The sequence below is a fragment of the Euleptes europaea genome, chromosome 5, assembly GCF_029931775.1.
Source record: "Euleptes europaea isolate rEulEur1 chromosome 5, rEulEur1.hap1, whole genome shotgun sequence".
Taxonomy (NCBI): Eukaryota; Metazoa; Chordata; class Lepidosauria; order Squamata; family Sphaerodactylidae; genus Euleptes; species Euleptes europaea.
The window spans coordinates 34077258-34097955 of NC_079316.1; the positions used below are offsets into that span (position 1 = coordinate 34077258).

Here is a 20698-nt window from a genome sequence, read left to right on the forward strand (position 1 = left end):
TTTCTTCAATTTACATACATTATTATTTTTTAATTTAAAAAAGGACAATTTTAAAACTTATCCAATCACTTTGAATTCCTGTTTCACTGACAAAAATTAACATAATGCATACAGCAAATAATCTCCCCATATATGTATCTTTTCTGAGTCATTGTATCAAGGTAGACACTGAAGGATTTCAGAGGAAGTCTAGGAGAATATCAAACACTATTGTGTGTTGCAATGTTTGTTTATATATGGTGGCCATTTTATGTATTATCATGCACAATATCAAGGAATGCTAGAAACAAAGATCGTGGCAGATTCTGCAGGGCCACAAATGATTTTCATATTTATGACATTTTCAATGGGTGGGGGGAAATCTGAGGGGAGAATACATAGCAAGTCGCAAATATTAACCCTCACATAATCTTACTATTCATACACGTTACTTGCATTTCACTGGTTTTTGCTTGCATAAGTACTTTGGGAACCCCATATTTATGCACTGAGAGTCTTCCAGGTTGAGCATCCTGTGTACATAGAGAAAGCACAGTGTAACCTTTGTTATGATCTAACGGCTAGAATTTTTGTTTTCTCCCCTTTCTTACAAAATCAAGTGATTTTTGTTCAAAGCACATAAAATATGCAAAAGGCTCATATAATGATCAGGTCTTAGGGGTTAAAGCTATGTTTTTGTTCATTACTTATTTATAGACACACCCAGAATGAAGCAACTTCAGTCTACATATAATGCTCTATGTATAATGCTATGTGTAACACAGTTTCACAGTGACTATGACTACGGTTGCCAGCTCCGGATTGGGAATTACTTACAGATTTTGGAGGTGGAGCCTGAAAAGGGCAAGGCTTGGAGAAGGGATGGAGTTCAATGCCGTAGAGTCCAATGGCCAAAGCGGCCATTTTCTCCAGGGGAACTGATCTCTATCACCTCTTAGAGATCAGTTGTAATAGCAAGAGATCTCCAGCCACCACCTGGAGGTTGGCAAGCCTAACTATGACAGGACGTTACTTCTTTAAATGTGGTGCTTCTCAACTATGCTGAATTTGTATGATTATGGCAGGAAAATAAGACCATTGTCCTTAGAGTGGAGCCTTATTCTGGGAAGCAACAGAAGTGATGCTGCTCAGACAAGATAAAATACTTTGCTCTTTTGTATATGTCATCCTTTTCTTTAGCTTCAGTTGTAATTGCCCATGAATTCCCCTAATCTACTCCTATTAATGAAACAATGCAGCTAAAAATGAATTTAAATAATTATTTTTGACACAGGAACCTCACCATGATTTAAATTCTAAACACCCCACCATGGTAACATCAACAGTTAACTATTGATGCGGAAGTAACAAAGGCAGAAGTTAACAGTTAACAGAGGCAGAAGTACATACACATTCAGTGTAGGATCCTGGTTCCTAAACTGTGTTAGTTTAAGGTGAGTAGCTCTGTTAGTCGTAGTACCAGAACAACATTCAAGTCCAGTAGCACCTTAGAAACAAACAAAAATTTCTGGGGTATAATCTATAAGGAACTAACAGAGTTACTATCATAGTCCTAGTGAAACCATGTTATATGTAGAATTATATGTATTGACAAAGTGAGCTTTGACTCACAAAAGCTTATACCCTGGAAAATTTTTGTTGGTCTCTAGGGTGCTGCTTGACTGGAATTTTGTTCTAGACTCTAAACAATCACTCTGATATAAGGTCTGTGTTTCTAACAATCATGGAAGATTGTGAAGGGAATGTTGTAAAGGTTGCTGACCCCAAACCTCACAACGGAGAATCCAATTTATACACAAACATCATCTAACCAAGTGACATTGCAACCAATATATGTCATCCTTAGGGTTGCCAGGTGCCTTCCCTCCTCTGGCGGGAGGCTTTTCTTTGTAATTGTGCTTGCGCCGACGCACTCGCAGCACTTCCAGTTTAGAACAGGAAGTACCTCCTCGCAAGGGGCCTTTACCTCTTACTTTGAGTGGTAAAGCGGCCCTTTACCACTCAAACGAAGAGGTAAAGGCTCCTCATGAGGCGGAACTTCTGGTTCTAAGCCAGCAGTGACGCGCACCGTTTGCACGTGCTGGTGCACGTTTGCCCGCCAACCCTCAGGTGGTCAGTGGGCAGAAGGGTAAATGGCTGGGGGGGTTGCCCACCACCAGCGGGCACCTGGCAACCCTAGTCACCCTTGACTATGCTTCTTATATTCCAGTAGGATTTAAAGGCTAGATGTACACTGGCATTTTTGCCCTGGGTGACAGGAACTTTTGGGCAAGAGGCTACTGGTAGGGCAGAATGTAGAGAAATAGAATAGTTTCCATATTGCAAAGGTGTCAGACAAGGATGTATTTAATCTCCCTATCTGGTCAATTTGTATGCAGAACATATCATAAGGAAAGCTGGATTAGATTTAGATGAAGGTGGAGAGAACAGTTGTGGAAGGAACATTAGCAATCTGAGATATGCAGATGACACCACATTCTAGACCCTAAACAATCACTTTGATATAAGGCCTGTGTTTGTAACAATCATGGAAGATGGGGATGTTGTGAAGGTTGCTGATTCCCACACCTCACAAAGGACTACTGGCAGAAAATAGTGAAGACTTGAAATGACTACCGATGAAGGTTAAAGCAGAAAGTGCCAAAGCAGGATTACACCTGAACATCAAGAAGAAGAAAAGTAATTGCTGGTGGGGAATTATACAACTTTAAGGTTGACAATGAAAAAAATGAAATTGTTGAAAGATTTTCTTTTCCTTGGCTCCATCATCAACCAAAAGGGAGGCTGCAACCAAGAAATCCAAAGGAGACTGAGACTAGGAAAGACAGCCATGAAAAAGCTAGACAAGATTCTTAAGTGTAAAGATGTGTTGCTGGTGACCAAGACCAAGATAATTCATACTATAGTATTCCCCATTACTATGTATGGATGTGACAGTTGGACAATGAAGAAAGCTGACAGGAAAAAAGTTGATTCATTTGAAATGTGGTATTGCAGGACAATTTTACGGATACCATGGACTGCCAAAAAAGACAAATAAGTAAGTTCTTAGATCAAATCAAGCCTGAACTCTCCCTGGAAGCTAGAATGACTAAATGGAGACTATCATACTTTGGTCACATTGTGAGAAGACAAGAGTTACTGGAAAAGACAATCATACGAGGAAAAGTTGAAGACAGCAGGAAATGAGGAAGACCCTGCATGAGATGGATTGACTCAATCAAGGAAGCTATAGCCCTCAGTTTGCAAGACCTGAGCAAAGCTGTTCAGTAAAGTATGTTTTGGAGGTCATTAATTCATAGGGTCACCATAAGTTGGAAGTGACTTGATCATAGAATCAAGAGTTGGAAGGGGCCATGTAGGCCATCTAATCCAACCCCTGCTCACTGCAGGATGAGCCTAATGCTTCTAGGGTTGCCAACCTCCAGGTATTAGCTGGAAATCTCCTGCTATAACAACTGATCTCCAGCCGATAGAGATCAGTTTACCTGGAGAAAATGGCTGCTTTGGCAATTGGACTCTGTGGCATTAAAGTCCCTCCCCTCCCCAAACCCCACCCTCCTCAGTCCCCACCCCAAAAACCTCCCACCGGTGGCGAAGAGGGACCTGGTGACCCTAAATGCTTCCCTGACAAGTGTTCATCCAACTAGTGCTTGAAGACTTCCCATGAGGGGGAGCTCATCACCTCCCTACACAGCCGATTCCACTGTTGAACTACTCCCTGCCCTCCTCTAAGTGACAGCCTGTCAAATGCTTAAAATCATGTTCCCTCTCAACTTCCTCTTTTCCAGACTGAACATTCCCAAGTCCCTCAGCCTTTCCTCATAGGACTTGGTCTCCAGGATCCTGATCAACCTTGTCATTTTCCTCTGCACCTGCTCAATTCTGTCCACATCCTTTTTGAAGTGAGGCCTCCAGAACTGTACACAGTACTCCAGGTGCAGCCTGACCAATGCTGTGTACCTCAGGACTATGATATCTTGTGATTTGGATGTTATGCCTCTGTTGATACACCCCAATACTACATAAGCCTTTTTTACCACTGTTTTACACTGTTGTACACTGACTGCTCATATTTAACTTCCAGTCCACCTATATCCACATAGGCGCTGTGGCTCAGTGGTAGAGCATCTGCTTGGCATTCAGAAGGTCCCAGGTTCAATCCCTGGTATCTCCAGTTAAAGGGGATAGGCAAGTAGGTGATGTGAAAGACCTCTACCTGAGACCCTGGAGAGCCGCTGCCAGTCTGAGTAGACAATACTGACTTTGATGGACCAAGGATCTGATTCAGTATAAGGCAGCTTCATGTGTTCATACCCCAAGATCTTGTTTACACACACTGCTACCCAGAAGAGTATCCCCCTTCCAGTATGCATGCTTCTCATTTTTGTTACCCAAGTATAGAACTCTGCATTTCTCTTTTTGAATTGCATCTTGTTCACTTCTGCCTGCTTTTCCAGTATGTTGCGATCTCGTTGGATTTTATCTCTATCTTCCTGGGTGTTTGCTACTCCTCCCAATTTGGTATCATCTGCAAATTAAATGAGTAGTCCCTCCACCCCCTCATTCTGATCATTTGTAAAAAAAATATAATGGCACTTAACACACACACACATCTACTAACTCGTGGAAATTTGTTTGGCTGCTGCAATTTTTTCTCCAGTCAGTATTCTAAGTGTTATTGTGAGCTATGAAAGAACTACCTTATGGTATTCTACATGCAGCTGCATTATACTGGTTGGAGAAACAAATCCACTGTACCTTATCCTCCTCACTGGAGTGATGTGGGGGCTTATATAAAATTCATAAATATCTGTAAAGACTTCTCAGCAGCTCACTTGAATTATTGGTTTAATTTAGAGGCCTTGCTCATTATACCGGGTTTGCAATTTGCTTTGTATTTTGTAGAAAACAACAATGCAAAAAGCAATTTTATATGTGCAAAGTGCAGTTATTTCTTTTTAAAACCCAAATCCCAGAAGGGGGTGCTTTTGTAAATATGACATACTACCGGCTCATGCTTAGCTTACTTATTACCACTCTATGTGGATCCTTTAATACATGGATCGGGCTCTGCTCCCACTGTTATCATTTTGCTGTTTTATTTACCATACCTATTACTTTGCAAATGCAATTCCATATTATCTTTTAAAAGCCACTTTTGTTAGGCACCTGTTGTCTAAAGCATTTAACATTTCTTTTACAAAGAACCAATTACTTTGCATTTGGAAACATTTGGTCACTGACTACTGCTGATTCTCAACAAGGGTGTAAGTCCATTTTGCTCCAAACATTCACAGATGAAAGAAAAAAGGCTAGATGTAAAATCTTCATTTTGATTTCAAGTATATAATTACTGGTTAAAAGCCCTTCAAAATATGGTGCTGTGGTTTTAAGACCCTTACTGACATGGGTCTTGTACCTGCCACAGCACTGTTCAGTATAGCCATAGAGAAGCAGTTTCTATGTCACCAAGGTAAAGTGAGATGGGCCGTTAATGTATAGCAACCACAGTTTTTAGTCAGTCCTTGTAGGTGAACCCAGACCAATTTACCACACAGTTTGCTAGTTGGATGGTAAAACTCTCCGGATGATGCATATAACCATACTACTTTTGTATTAGCAAACTCACCCTTGTGTAATTGGGCTCTTTGTTGACTATCAGTGGTCTATGCATGTACAGAATGATGTAGTGGGGACCCAAAGTAGCATCAAGCTTTGTTCTCCCAGCCTCCATTTCATCCTCACAGAATCAACCATATGAGATAAGTTAGCATGAGGGATAGCGACTGGCCGAAAGTCACCAAATGAGCTGCCATTGGTCTCCCAGATGTTAGTCCAGCACTCTAACCACTATACCATGCTGGCAATAGGATGATCTGCTCTTCTTCAGATGGAAGAGACCTTTTTGAATGTTCCTCATGTGAAAAATAACCTCCCCGGAAATGTTTCCCTACTTGGTCCCCATGTCAACCTCATCAAATGCAGAGCATCCTTTAGACTTGTAGAACCGTACACATGTTCCAGGGTAAATATTTAGGACCATTTCATTGGTTGTATACACAGGTCCCTTTCTAGCACAATGCTCTTAGTAAAATGAGTCAGGCAGAGGTGGTCTTAACAAGAAAACGTTTTACTCCTAATGAGATACAAAACTAGAAAGATGAAATACAAGAGAAAGTAAAAGCATAAAACAGTGTTGCAATACTGCAAAGCAATCTTAGCTATGCTGCCCTTGGTGTGCATAGTGGGAATCAAAGGGAAATGAAAGGAAGAAAGGAAAATTATACATTGCCTGTCCAAAAGAGAAGAGCCTGATGCAATGTGGCCTGGAAAGAAAAGCAGGTCCTGGATGGAAGTTCCCAGGATGAAAGGAGGTCCAAACTGAAACCAGCTGTGGAGCTGAAGATCCCACAATGAGCAAAAGTGAAGGAGCTGAAGGAGAGAATTCAGTGATTTCAGCAAGGAAGAAGATGGCCCAGGAGAAAAACGAGCTACTGGGAAGAAGGATCGGGTACAAAACCAATGACAAAGTTGGAGGGGCTGAGGTACCCTGTTTATAGGGCTGCCAACATCCAGATGGTGGCTGGACATCTCCCACTGTTACAAATGATCTCCAGATGACAGAGATCAGTTCACCTGGAGAAAATGGTCACTTTGGAAGGTGAACTCTATGGCATTATGCCCCATTGAAGTCCCCGCCCTCCCCATGCCCCACCACTCAAATCTCCATGTATTTCCCAATCCAGAGCTGGCAACCCTACCTGTTTATATGCTTTGAAGTGACTAGACTTCATTGAGGAACTCTATTATTGGCCCAATCGTGTGCAGAGTTTAAGACATGCAGCAGGATTGGATCAGTGTTGTGGGGTTTCGTTTCCTATTGGTGTGTTTGAAGTTTGGGTGAGGGTTGAAGTGGAATCCCAAATATGCCCATGCTGGGTGGGATGATTTAGGTCTCAGTCGGATAACTTTGGTGGTATGATTAGGTTACCTGAATGGCTGACCAGGTTGGGCTGGTTCAACTAAAGCTGAGAAATATCTGGATGACATTCCCTGAGCTTGTGATTGAATTACTAGAGATGGCTGTATTGTGGAGAGGACTCTGTGTCTCCATTTATTGGCCAGCAAACTTGAGTCAATTATTTATGGCCATGGGTGTGAGAGAGCTCTGGAGACTTTATACAAAAGGCCTTTAATCAGTGTGCTCGTTGGAGCATTCCAGCAATTCCATGTGAGCGTGTCCAATGGAATTCCTACCAGTTTCAGGGAGCTCAGCTTTGATATCAAACTGAATATTTTATCCAGGCCTCTGGCAGCCATCTCAGAGGATCTTTGGGGTTTAACAAATGCAGTGGTCCCTGTGGGGAGGGTGGCTTTGTAGATAACAGAAATACAAAGCAAACAAATATAGTTTTTAGCTCAAGCTTTGATTGCTGTGCTGATTTTTATTTGCAGGGTGTTGTTAATGTAGAGCTTAAAAATGTGAGAGATCACCTCCACAATCTGCGGTTTAGCATAGGACAATCCATCCTCCCGACATACTCGACCCCCTCATTCTACTGGCTGTGTAAATATCAGGCTTTCCTTGTAGCTTCTGGTGACACACACAGAGCAATTGTGTGAATGCTGAAGCCATGGTCTTAGTAAATGAGGATCAGCTTTTCATGTGCTTCTGAAACTTCTCTAAAGCTGTTTTTACAGTACTCTATATAGAGTAATCCACACAAAGTTACATACCTGAACTCAGCATTCTTGCAACCACTTTATGCCATCTGTAGCTAGATATCAACAGACATGGGCACAAAACCACTGCTGTCATGTGACAGAAGGGTCCTGAGAATAGGCCCTAAACCACCTTACTTGGAAATGACTGCAATAGAAATCTCGGGGGCTTTCTTCCAATGAATTATAGATTGGGATATTATTAATAAGATTCTACTCACCGTGAGCAAAATGTCAGAACATGAAAGACTTGCTGGCATCATGAAATCTATTTTAATAGGCGGGGAGGGGGGACTTTTGGCTAAGCAAAATAGATTTTCCTCCTACAATGTTGTAAAGTTTATTGCACACAAGTTAAATGGATGGTGTAAATAAAATGCAATACTCCGATAAGGCAACATAAAAATATTAAAAAGGAAACAGTTTGTCATGGTTTCTTCTTTCCCCCTAAAGAGCCACAACCATAGATTTCTGAAATGTGTGCCTGAAGTAAACCCTGGCTTTTCAATATCAGGTAGCTGTGCTGTTGTTGCCATTGCATTCTGAAAATTTCAATAATAAATCCACAAGGTATTTGTTTTTCATAAAGATATTGCTTTATGTAAAGGCCCTCTGCAACATGGTTGAGTAAACAGGTAGTGTTTGAATCCAAGTGTTTTTGGAAAAGGTATAATAGTTCCTTCTTCCAGCAAGCTTTCAAGGTCACCTTTCATAGTATTTTACATTACAGCTGTTTGGCCTGCAACTTCTGGAGGGGAAGGATCAGAAGACATGGTGTGACCTATATATGGGTTAGCTTCTAGACATTCAGGATAATATGTGAAACAAATCCCAGCAGCAGACTGGAAACAACTTTCTTGGGCTTTCGGGATTTCATAAGCACCCAATTTGGGAAGGAAGGCTGTGATCTGTTTATATGCCAGGGTTCCATATTATCTTGAGGCATTCAGGCTCATGCTGTTTGCTGCTTCCCATTACACCACGTAAATGAAATAAAAAATTTCCTTAAAGAAAATTTCCCTATGAGCATATCTACAGTGCAGACTCGACTTGCTTTTTGTGGGGTTCCCTGTGTTGGCTGGCCTGTGTGGGAAACTGGCTGCTAGACATAACACTTATTTATGTGATGTAGTATGGCTCTTCCTGCATTCTTAAACTGGTTAACAGCCATTTCCTGCCCCCAAACAATCCTGGGAATGATATTCAAGTCAGGTAGGCTTGAAATCTCTAATGGAATTCTCAGCATCAACAGAAAATTACAATTCTCAGTATTCTGTGGAGAAAGTCATGATAGATAAACCAATATAAAAACCAATTAAATTTTGTAAAGAAGATGGGTCCTAATTAATGCCAGCATTCTCTCCTATGAAAGAAGGTGATCCTGAAAGGCTGCACCAAGTATGCTCTGTATTTTTAAATTATAAGATCACAGATGTGGCCAGTATGAAAGCACTTTAACACATCATAGATTAGGCTGAGAGAGAGAGAGAGAGAGAGAGAGAGAGAGAGAGAGACTGGCCCAAGGTCATCCAAGAAGCTCCCATGGCAGAGTAGGGATTCAGATCTGGTACGTTTTTGGGACGGAGCCTCAGGGGGGGGGGGGTTGGGGAGGGACTTCAATGCCATAGAGTCCAGTTGCCAAAGCAGCCATTTTCTCCAGGTGAATGGATCTCTATTGGCTGGAGAACAGTTGTAATAACAGGAGATCTCTAGCTAGTATCTGGAGGTTGGCAACCTAAGTGAGGCGGAGGTTATTTGTTTGTTGCCTGCTTCTGCTTTACAAGCACCTCTTCTCCCACTATAAAAATTGGGGTGAAGCTTTGTCCTTCTCCATGAGTTTTTAATATCAGCTTTGTTCTTTCCCCCTTCTGTCTTCCTCAGGTTTACGCGGTGCAATAGCATTTGCTCTGGCAATACGGGACACAGAGTCGCAGCCTAAGCAAATGATGTTTACAACAACTTTACTCATTGTGTTCTTCACAGTCTGGGTGTTTGGAGGGGGCACTACACCGATGCTTACATGGCTCCAAATCAGGTTAGTGGTGTCAGCTAATAACTCAAGTGTCGAAAAATAATTGTTTTTTGCTCACCCACTAAGTTTGTTGCGTGTTTTCCATATACAGACACTTTGTTGCAGTTCATAGCTTTTATGAAGCTTCCTCTGGGCTCCTATAATGATTTTGAGTATACGTTTGAGTCTTACTGTTTGCTTTGGTGGTGGAATTTCCTGAAAGGATTGTGCTGCTCAGTTAAAATCTTTGCTGTGGGCATTCTTGCTCAGGTGTTAAGTAGAAGGTAGCTGCTGATAAGCTATATTTATCCAAGCTTGGCCCTTGGCTAATTAATCCATTGGTTGGGGGTCTGGACTAATAATCTGCCATGAGCCATAGGTTTCAACTTGAATTGATCCTGACTATCTCCTTGATGTATGCCAATGGCCTGGCTTGATCAGTTTCACCGTCTTCGAGAAATACGTCAAATAAACATTGCTTTTTCCCTCTAATTTGTCAGGAAGGGCACTTCATTAGAATCCTTGGTTTTATTCATGTTGTTTATTGCCTGTTCCTCCTAGAAGCATTAATTGACAAATTTCTATGATTAATTGGCTGATTACTAACTATAAATTTAAAATGTGGCTTTGTGTTGGATTTTAATTGTTGCCGTCTTTTCTGAAAGGGGTTGCTCAGTGCTAATGACATTGTATTATTCATTTAAATTCTAAATTGTAAACCATTTCAGCACATTATTCAGGATGACTTTTCTGATGACAAATGATTTGCCTTTGTTATTTAGCCAAATGAAATCTAGCTTTGTTAAATAAAAGATTACCTAACCTGAAATAGTGTAATATATCAAATTGTTTTACGCAGGAATACTGGCACATTGCTGTCCTCTTCTATCTTGGTGGTTTAGTGAAGCAGATGAGATCATGTGCGATGGGCTAGGAATTCCACATTTGATCTCACCCATAAATATCTGTCAACTTTGACCCTCCATCTATAATTATATCATCTACCTAACAGGGCATTTTGTAACACATACTGAGCTAATATACATGCAAGAATATTGCTTTAAGTTTTCTAAAAGTTACTATGAAATATTATGGTTGCCACATTGTTCATGGGGACAATTTGTATGATGCCTCCACAGGCAGCTCATAACAATAAAAGCAAATCATGACAGTAAAAACATAGTAAAACTATCCAAGTCAATAATAATTAAGAACATACCACTGAAAAACTTCCACTAACCCAAATCCACACATAAGGTAAAGATAAAGGTACCCTGTGCAAGCACTGAGTCATTCCTGAGCCATGGGGTGACATCACATCCCGATGTTTTGTAGGCAGACTTTGTTTGCGGGGTGGTTTGCCAGTGCCTTCCCCAGTCATCTTCCATTTACCCCCAGCAAGCTGGGTACTCATTTTACCGACCTCGGAAAGATGGAAGGCTGAATCAACCTTCAGCCGGCTACCTCAAACTGCCTCCTGTTGGGATCGAACTCAGGTCGTGAGCAGAGCTTGGAGTGCAGTACTGCAGCTTACCACTCTGTGCCACAGGGCTCCACACATACAAGTGTATAAAACAGAGCAGTCTAAAATGATATTAATAAAACCATCCTCAAGCTAGGAGAAGACCATAAAACAGCTTTAAAAGATGGAAACCCTTAGTTAAAGGACTAGGTAAAGAGAAATGTTTTGGCATGGCACCTAAACGAAAGGAAGGTAGGCACCAGGTGAGTTTCAAAGGGGAGGGTATTCCAAAGGCAAGGTGCCTCCACCAAAAAGCCCTGTTTCTGGTCTCTACCAGCTTTAAATCTGCAGACACAGAGAACAGGAATTGAGAGGAGGATCTCAGCTGGCTGTCTGGACAATATGGGGGAAGCAGTCCCTCATGTACCCTGCCCACAAGCCATTTATGACCCTTAAGGTAAGAATCAGCACTATGAATTGTGCCAGAAAATAAATTTGCAGCATTACTAACTGCAGCAACTGCTTCCAGAGATTATTCAAACATGCAAAAGTAGTCCTGAACACATTGCTATTGACTGAATCTGCTGTAAACTCAAAGGAGAATCCTTCTGCTCAGTATTCTGGTGGCCCTTGTGTTGACCTTTAAACTCCTTTAAAGTTGCTTGACTGAAGTAAGAAGGGATCAAGGTTAATTGGGGAAGGGGTGGCATTTGGTCTAGGGTTGCCATTTTCCTGCTGGGGGTAGGGGATCTCCCATCCCCAGCAGGCCCTTCCCACCACCACTCAGTTGGGTGGTGGGAGAAAAAATCAGGGTGAAATGGAGGGGACTACTGTAAGTGTCCCACAACATGCTGACATCACTTCCAGTAGGACTGGGAGGGACATAATCACATTGAGTGATATAAGTGCATTGCTGTTGACATAATGATATCACCAGTGATCCCCCCTCCCCCCCATGACAGCCTTGTGCTGGCAACCCTACCTGCGCCTCCAGATTTAAAGAGGCCTCGAATGTAGACATGTTTTTGGCATTTGATAAGCTTTGCAACTTGTTTTTATGCACACCATATGTTATCTTTTTTTATTATTATTATGGCGAGAGGTTTCAAAAGCTGGAAGTGGCCCAGATCTCTCTGAGAGGGCCTAGAAGGGACAGGACTGGCTTTTGTGAACACCGCCATGACTCATCCCCAATAAGCTCATTTATCTTCTTCCAATGTGGTTATTCCTCATTTGATGTCTTCCAGAGCTTCTTTTACTTAAACAGCTATCTCTCTTCTGCCAACATGCCTGTTTCTCTGCTTTTCTGAAAAAAAAACCCTGCATCCTTCTCCATTTGACCTAATACCATAGCTTTGTTTTTTGCCAGACAATTACTCATTTTAGAGACTTCTCCTTTGCTGACTAAAACCTAAAATCTTGGATCAATGGCTAGAGAGGTTGCCTGACTACACTGATTGCCAGTCCTGCAAGCATGTCTATCTCAAAAACTATCTAGTTTAGCCAGAAAGGATCCTGGTCATCTGTTGGAATTAGAAGTACTACAGTAGGCATATCAGGAAACACTTGAGGTTACTTTGGCCAGCATTGCAGTCATGACAGGGAACTATTGTAGCTCTTGGACATTTTTTAATCAACTCAAATATATGGTGATGGAATTCAGTGGGAATCCATTGCCATTAAAGAAGACCTGGAGGAAGTACAGAAATCTTCATTTTGGTTCAGATTCTGAACTACATAGTAGTTCTGAAGGGACTAATGATTAGGAATTCTCTGTTCCTTTGCCTGCAGCTTGTGTGAAAGGGATGTGTAGTCTCAAGATGATACCATGGTTTCTGCTGACATTTGTAGGACTGACAAAATCCAATGTTCAACAGTACCGGATACATCCCAGAAGGTTATGAAATTCTTGAACAATACATGATGAAAAAATAACGCCACAGAGACTGTTATATGAATTCTGAGAAGGTGTTCTGTTAGATGGCAAAAACCAATCATGCGGTTCATCTAACAGAGAAGAGATTCTGATATGTATTGCAATCTGCAATACAGATCAGTAAATCAATATAGTTATGATAGGTCATGTTGCCTCATGGACATAGTGCCTGTGAGTAATAACACAGAGACAATGCCCATAATTGTCTGCAGTACTTTATGAACTGTTTTTGAAGTTTGCTTTTAATTTTAAAAAACAAGTACATGAAAGGATGGGTGCCCAACTACAATTAGGGGAAAGTTCCCATAAGGAATTAAATTGACTAGACTAGAGAGGATGTTTGTAATCTGATCCAAGGTCAATTTCACAACTCCTTTGAATGCAGTGAGACATGGAAGAGTGATTGCAATTAGGAATTGGTTTAAAAGTATATTATCAAGTTTCTGATGCTTCTTAAGTCTAGTGACTCCACAGCTGAAGGAGGAGGAAGTTGCTATGATTGCTCCGGAAAAATGTTCATCTGTACACATCTCAAGTGACTCGCTGTTATTTATATATAGTATCAACATTTGGATGAAATAAATTACATTTTATTTAATTTTGTTTATTCCTAATTGCAAAGGCACAGCTGTTTAATAAGGAACTGAATATATGATTTGACTGAATATTTATAAGAATTCTGTGTAAACTTGATGGCATATTTGCTGTTTCTGGGTTGAACTCACTTCAGTAAATGGGACAGCTTCAAAGAACGATTGCTCACATTTTAACACACACACCCATGTTCAGGTACTTAGTGGAACTGAACAGATGTGTCCACCATGGAATAATGTATCTTAGGGACCAATTATGCCATGCCTTAAAATCCCTTGTCATATAGTCATGGGGGGAGGGGCTGTGTCTCACTGACAGAGCATCTGCTTTGTGTTCAGAAGGTGCCAGGTTCAATTTCCAGAACCTCCAGCTGAAAGAATCAGGTAGCAGATGATGTGAAAGGCCTCCACCTAAGAGCCTCAAGAGCCAGTCAAAGTAAACAATGCTGCCCTTGATAGATCAATAGTCTTTTTCAGTATAAGGCAGCTTCGTGTCATATATTGCTTCCTGACATCAAAATTGGATACACTGTAAATGAGTTGGTTCCTAAGCAAAATATTGAGTTTGTCTCCCTTAACTGCATAACTCTGACAAGAAAACTCAGAGTAACATCTTTCATCTTGGGGGGTGAGGGTGGAAGCATGCTTTGCCATGAAATCTAAAATTATTATGTAATGCAGGAGTAGTTCATGATGCAGGGAATGTCATCTTCAATGTGAACAGCTTTTTGACAGAAATCATCTGCAGAATAATCCCATCCTACACTTAGGGTGGATGGCTGGACTAGGACCGTTTCTAAATCTCTTTGAACCCAAGATGTGCTGGCATGATGAATCCTTATTGGTATTGCCACACCTGTGGCAGGCTACAGCTGGTGAAACTAGGGTTGCCAACCTCCAGGTACCGCTGAGAAAACTATACACAAGTACTAAAGATAGTCTGGCTAAGGTAAATATAGTACAGGCTCTCAAGTAAATGCAAACACATGTATTGACAAGTACAGAAGTGCAAGTGCTAATTGTGGCAAAGGAAACGTATAACTCTAAAAACGGATACAATACACAAAAGTAGCAAGGCTACTTCAACAACAAGGATATTATGTACAATTTTTCATATGCCAACTGGGATAGAAAACAATTCATGTATATTAAAACTCAGAGTCAATGACTCTTTATCAAAGTCTCTTATTTCAAAACAGGAGGCAAAAAGGGAGATTGAAGTCTGAACGCCGTCCAGATGCAGTGCGTTTTCACCGCCACCAGGGGCGGCTTCAGCCCTCCGTGTGCAAAATTCCTTGAACAGTTGAAACAAATACTTAAAGTCTAGACAATAGAAGCGATTCTCAGCTTGTCACTACTTGCTCCCAAAGGGTTGCTCAGTGCTATGTCACCAAAGACATAGCACTGAGCAACCCTTTGGGAGCAAGTAGTGGCAAGCTGAGAATCGCTTCTATTGTCTAGACTTTAAGTATTTGTTTCAACTGTTCAAGGAATTTTGCACACGGAGAGCTGAAGAAGCCGCCCCTGGTGGCGGCGAAAACGCACTGCATCTGGACGGCGTTCAGACTTCAATCTCCCTTTTTTGCCTCCTGTTTTGAAATAAGAGACTTTGATAAAGAGTCATTGACTCTGAGTTTTAATATACATGAATTGTTTTCTATCACAGTTGGCATATGAAAAATTGTACATAATATCCTTGTTGTTGAAGTAGCCTTGCTACTTTTGTGTATTGTATCCGTTTTTAGAGTTATAAGTTTCCTTTGTCACAATTAGCACTTGCACTTCTGTACTTGTCAATACATGTGTTTGCATTTACTTGAGAGCCTGTACTATATTTACCTTAACCTCCAGGTACCAGCTGGAGATTTCCTGCTATTATAACTGATCTCCAGCCAATAGAGATCAGTTCACCTGGAGAAAATAGCAGCTTTGGCAATTGGACTCCATGGCATTGAAGTCCCTCCCCTCCCCAAACCCCCTCCTCCTCAGGCTCTGCCCCAAAAACATCCTGCTAGTGGTGAAGAGGGACCTGGCAACCCTAGTGAGACTCCAGCAGCACATGAAAAAAAAGCCAGGAAGAGTAGGCTCCATTTTAAATGCTGCCAGGTCTGGCCTGGGCAGTTGTCACAATGTGGCCTTGCTGTGGATTCATACTCTTGACCTAGATCTTGCTATCTGTTAACATGCCTGCTACTTTCCCTGTCCTTTAGTGTTGGCTGTTGCCTGCTACCTGCTTCTATCCTTCTTCCAACCTCTATCCATTTGGATAGAGAACCCACCCAGCCTGTAATCAAACCACAGAACCTACCCAGCATGTAATTGACTGCTTCTTTGTGTTGACCCTTTTGTCAACCTGCCCCAGTACAGTGCAAGTCTGGGCAGAATCAGTATCAGAACTAGATGCAGTAATCTTGCTCTAATACAGGGGTGTCTAACTCATTTGTTATGAGGGCCAGATATGACATAAATGTCACTTTGTCAGGCAGGCCGGACCATGCCTCGCCAGCCTAAATTGGGACAGAGGGGCGTGTTACTGCCTTGGCTGGCTTGCAAGCTGAATAAGAGCTTTCATGGGGCCAGAAATGGCCCCTGGGTCATATGTTTGACACCCCTGCACTAATACATTAAGGAGGTCTGTGCAGTCATCCCTTTGCTCAACTGCATATAGCTCAGTACTTAACAACTAAAGATGTTTGAATACCTGCTGTTCAGTTCATGCTCTGTTCACCATTCACATACAGGGAGCTGATTTTGGATGGGCTGTTTGTCTGTTCATAAGCCCATTCATTGAAGATCAGCAGGTTGCTTCAACTGTTAATTCCTAACAGTAGAGTGCAATTGGTTTTTCACACATATGTGTTCTTATGCATCTCAGTGGAGTTTCATACACACACACACACACACACACACACACACACAGCATGCTATTCTGCTTCTCTGCTCAGCAGGCATTTGTTTAAATAGACTGTTAAATCAGTCAAAATTCACACAAATCAAACAGTTTAGGGGTTTTAAAAAACCCTAGCATTCAGTGTTTGTCTAAGAAGGCCTTAGCAATGTAAATGCTTTTTTTTTAGCAAAAACCTGATACAAACCTGTTCATGAGACATATGATCCTTTACCGCTGTGTGAAGTAGACCTGATGACCAACTCACATCTTATCACCACAGTTAGAAATGGTACGTTCAATAGTCAAACATGTTTGCTAAAAATTCATAGCATCCCTACTTATAACCAAGATGACCAACTTAAATGTTGCCTCAGTATTCCACGTCTGTTAAGAGTTTGCACAGGTTAAAACAAAAAAAACAGCAAACCCTGACTTAGAAAACTTTCAGTGCAATGCTGAGCAGAGCTGCATCTAAACCCATTAACATGAGTCAACTTAGAAGGGTATAACTCTGCTTAGAACGGCACTATTTATTCCTAATAGTTGCTAATGTGGTTAATGATGTGTGATGAAATTAAACAAATGGTTCCTCACATGAAAGTGAGATGTAAAAGCCATTGCATGAGGACTTTTATCTTCTTGGATATGCAGATGTGAATAGGCTGTTAATTACTTTACATTCAAATATTCTCATTTAATTGGTTTCTGGAATGAGCTGGGCATGTATTTTGTACTTGGGGCAACAATGCGAAAGAGTCCTTGAAGTTGACAGAGTGCTGGATATGACAAAAACAGCCAGCTTAAGGAACAGTCACACACTGGCTCTTTTCCCAGTACCTTTGTCCTAGGACTAATTTTGTGAAATGGAACCATTCCAGGATTAAATGTATGCCTTCTACCTGACAAGTCCATAAAGGTGTTTTCAAGTTGTTTTCACATTGTTTGCAAACAGATCGGTAGAGCTTGCGGAGCCAACACACTGTCTTCTATGCCCTGGCCTTGCAGTTCACAAACCTCTTGTACTATCCAAACACTTCACTATTACCATAGGTGATAGGACATGGGAAGGCATCATTATTTATTTTATTCATTAAAATATGTATACCCTGCCTTGCTCTTGTGGTCCAAGTGGCTTACAATTCAGAAATGAAACCAGCCATGATACCATAAACACCCAGATCACACTCCACAAAAGAAAAGACTCAGGCTCCATTAAAACAGCCTTACAGGGCCTACAGTACTTCCAAGGATGGCAATCTCCCACTCCCAGGAAGCATATTCCACAGGGTGAGAGGCCTATTGAATGGGAGTAGGCTCTAGAAGATGCCAGGCAGGCAGCATCAACCCTAAGAACAAGAAGAAAATGGTAGTCAGAGGACTACAAGTGGCACACAAGAACATTATATGCCTCTCAGTGACTGCCTGACCATTACTATGTGAGTTCATACTTCAGGCCTTTCCTCACAGTCTATTTTTTGCACATTATCTCTTGTGCTTAGTCCTTATATGTCCTACAAGGGTTGTTTTTGTTGCAGCAATATCCCATTTTTTCTTACTGTTTGACAGGTTTTATTCTGTACCTGAAAAATGTAATACTTTCCCCCAAATGAAGCTATGTAAAATATAGCCACTGGTATCCATAAGATAATGCTTCTGATGCTTTGTGATCAATGACACAAGTTCTTTTGATGCAATTAGTTGGTTGCCCAAAGATGACATTCCACCTCATAATCAAGAATTTTTTCAGTGTTTGAAGTTCTGGCATTCCCTAGTTTCACAACCATGTACTTTGATCACAAACCAAATGAGTTGTTTGAAATTTGTTCAAATATGCTGCAAAATTGTGCTTTTTCTACTGCACAATCCATGAGCCTAAGCAGGGATTTTGTTTGTGAAATGGGGACAGCATCCCTCCCTCTGTCCTCACCCTTTACCTACATCACACTAGGCTTGTGCACACACACAAAAATCCAGTCAATTTTGGGTTTATTAGGCCCAGATTTTTTCAGGAAACCTGAAAAAAGCCAAATTCCCATACCAGTAAATATGGGAATTCAGCTTATTTTCTGGTTTCCAGGAAAAATTCGGGCATTTGTGCCTATGGGGATTTTTTGCAAAGCTCCTGGGAAACGCATTTTTTGAGGCAGAGCCCGCAAATTTGCAGCATAGCTACAAAGGACTCTCCTTGCCTGAACCGCCACGTTTGGTGAAGATTGGGTCTGGGGGTCCTTAGAGAAGCATAGTGAAGTTCACAATCGAGAATCTGACCACGGCCACTTCACTATTTTTTCTCTATGGAGGAGGATGGGGGCAACCCCTTCCAGACCCCATAAAAATGAACCCCCAGACCCAATATTCACAAAACCTGGGGGTTCAGGCACAGAGTCCCTTGCAGCTATGCTGCAAATTTGGGGGCTCTACCTCAAAAAATGCCCCCTAGGAGCTTCACAAAACCTAAGGAAAGCCAAACCCAGAAAAGCTGGATAAACACCCAGTTTGGTGGGAATGGCCAATTAAGCTTTGGCTTTCTCCCCAGGTTTTGGCATTCGATAAACCTGAAATCCCCAGGTTTTGGCATTTGATAAACCAAAATGGCTTTTTTGGGTTAATTTTGGTTTGATACAGATATAAAGAGTGTGAATGCATGCCTGTAAAATATGCAGGGGAGCTGATGAAGCAGTGGGAGCAGTGGGAGCTGTGTGAGCAACAATGTGATCCTAAACAGGGTTACACCCTTCTAAATCTATTTAAATCAATAAGTTTAGAAGGGTGTAGTTAGGTTTAGGATTGCACTGTAAGTGAATATGCATATGCTATGTGTGAGATCTGGCTGTGTATGCATTCACAAAAAATACAAATAAGAGTTAGGATTGTGAAGAAGCATTATTATGAGAGCCAAATTATACATCAGTTCGGAAATCCATGACTGGAGCTCCGGATGTATTTTTAAACTTTAAAAGCAGCATGAAGGGAATTTGGATTAGAAATGTGAAACGTGGGGAGGAGAGCAAGATTCAAGTCCAGTAGCATCTCAAAGAACAACAAGATATAAGCAGGATATTAGCTTTCAAGAGCCAAAGCTCCCTTCGTAAGGTACAAAAAGGAAGGAAGAGTGGGGAGGAAAGGTGAACCCCCCCCCCTCTATTTTTGCAGTAGAAATTGCAAAAAGGGTACCTGTTTTTTTCTGGAGCTAACAACAAGTCAGGAGGGGGTTGATTTCTGCCAGTATAACAGCAGGGAGGACTCTGTCAAACCCCTCTTTTCCCTTTTCCAACCAAGTAGCGAAGTTCCTCCATGACCTTTTTTAAGATTAACATATATGTCAGGAGATCCAGTCATGGCTCTTCCATCTAATATGTAGTTTGACTCTGCAGGTCTTCAATGTGTGACATAACATAGGGCTGTATGACCTTTATCTAGATACAGACAGACACAGCTCTCTGATTTCTGTGGGCTTTCTGAAGCACATTGAATGGTTTGGGCACTAGATGGGTGAATTAAATGAATTCTCATTGGTGGAGAGCATCTGAGAAGGAAGATAATGTTTAAAAGAGATAATGTTTAAAAGAGAAAGCAAGACTGTTTCCCTTTAACAAATGACAACTTCTTTGTATTACAAAAAAGTGAATTTCAAAGACAGCTTATACCTTATTGTTAAAAATTTGTCTGTGAATTCCAGATAAATCTAGTCATTTTATAGTCTATTCAGCAGGTTGATAGTATGGTTTTATAATGTCACCAAGGATGGTGTTGGTGGCATTACTGCCTTATAATTTACAATTTCTTATCATTGATTCTATATATAGTCCATGCTTGGCTTGGCTTGGCTTGTTTACAGAGCAACCTCTGATTAACAAACCTTCATGTCAGACTGCTGCTGTAAAGCACCAGCTGAAAATAACTACATTGGAGCCATCATAAAGAGGCTTAGATAAAGAGTGTACAGACAAAATCTGGATTGGCATACCAATGCTCTGAATAAACATAAAATGCCAGCCCCCATATACCATGTGTGAGATTTGTATTTTGCTGGTACCTTGATTGCTTTTTCTTATCTCCAATGTCAGCCAAGTTCATTGCC

At 41.3% G+C, this 20698-nt stretch overlaps 1 protein-coding gene across 1 annotated transcript in view; it reads left to right on the forward strand.

The window, feature by feature from the left end:
- The window catches only part of SLC9A9 (solute carrier family 9 member A9), a 349626-nt gene that overhangs the window by 195405 nt on the left and 133523 nt on the right, over nt 1–20698 (forward strand). Inside the window, exon 12 of the mRNA XM_056849656.1 lies at nt 9607–9760. Coding sequence (XP_056705634.1) covers nt 9607–9760 — 154 coding nt within the window. The remainder of the gene's footprint in view (nt 1–9606; nt 9761–20698) is intronic.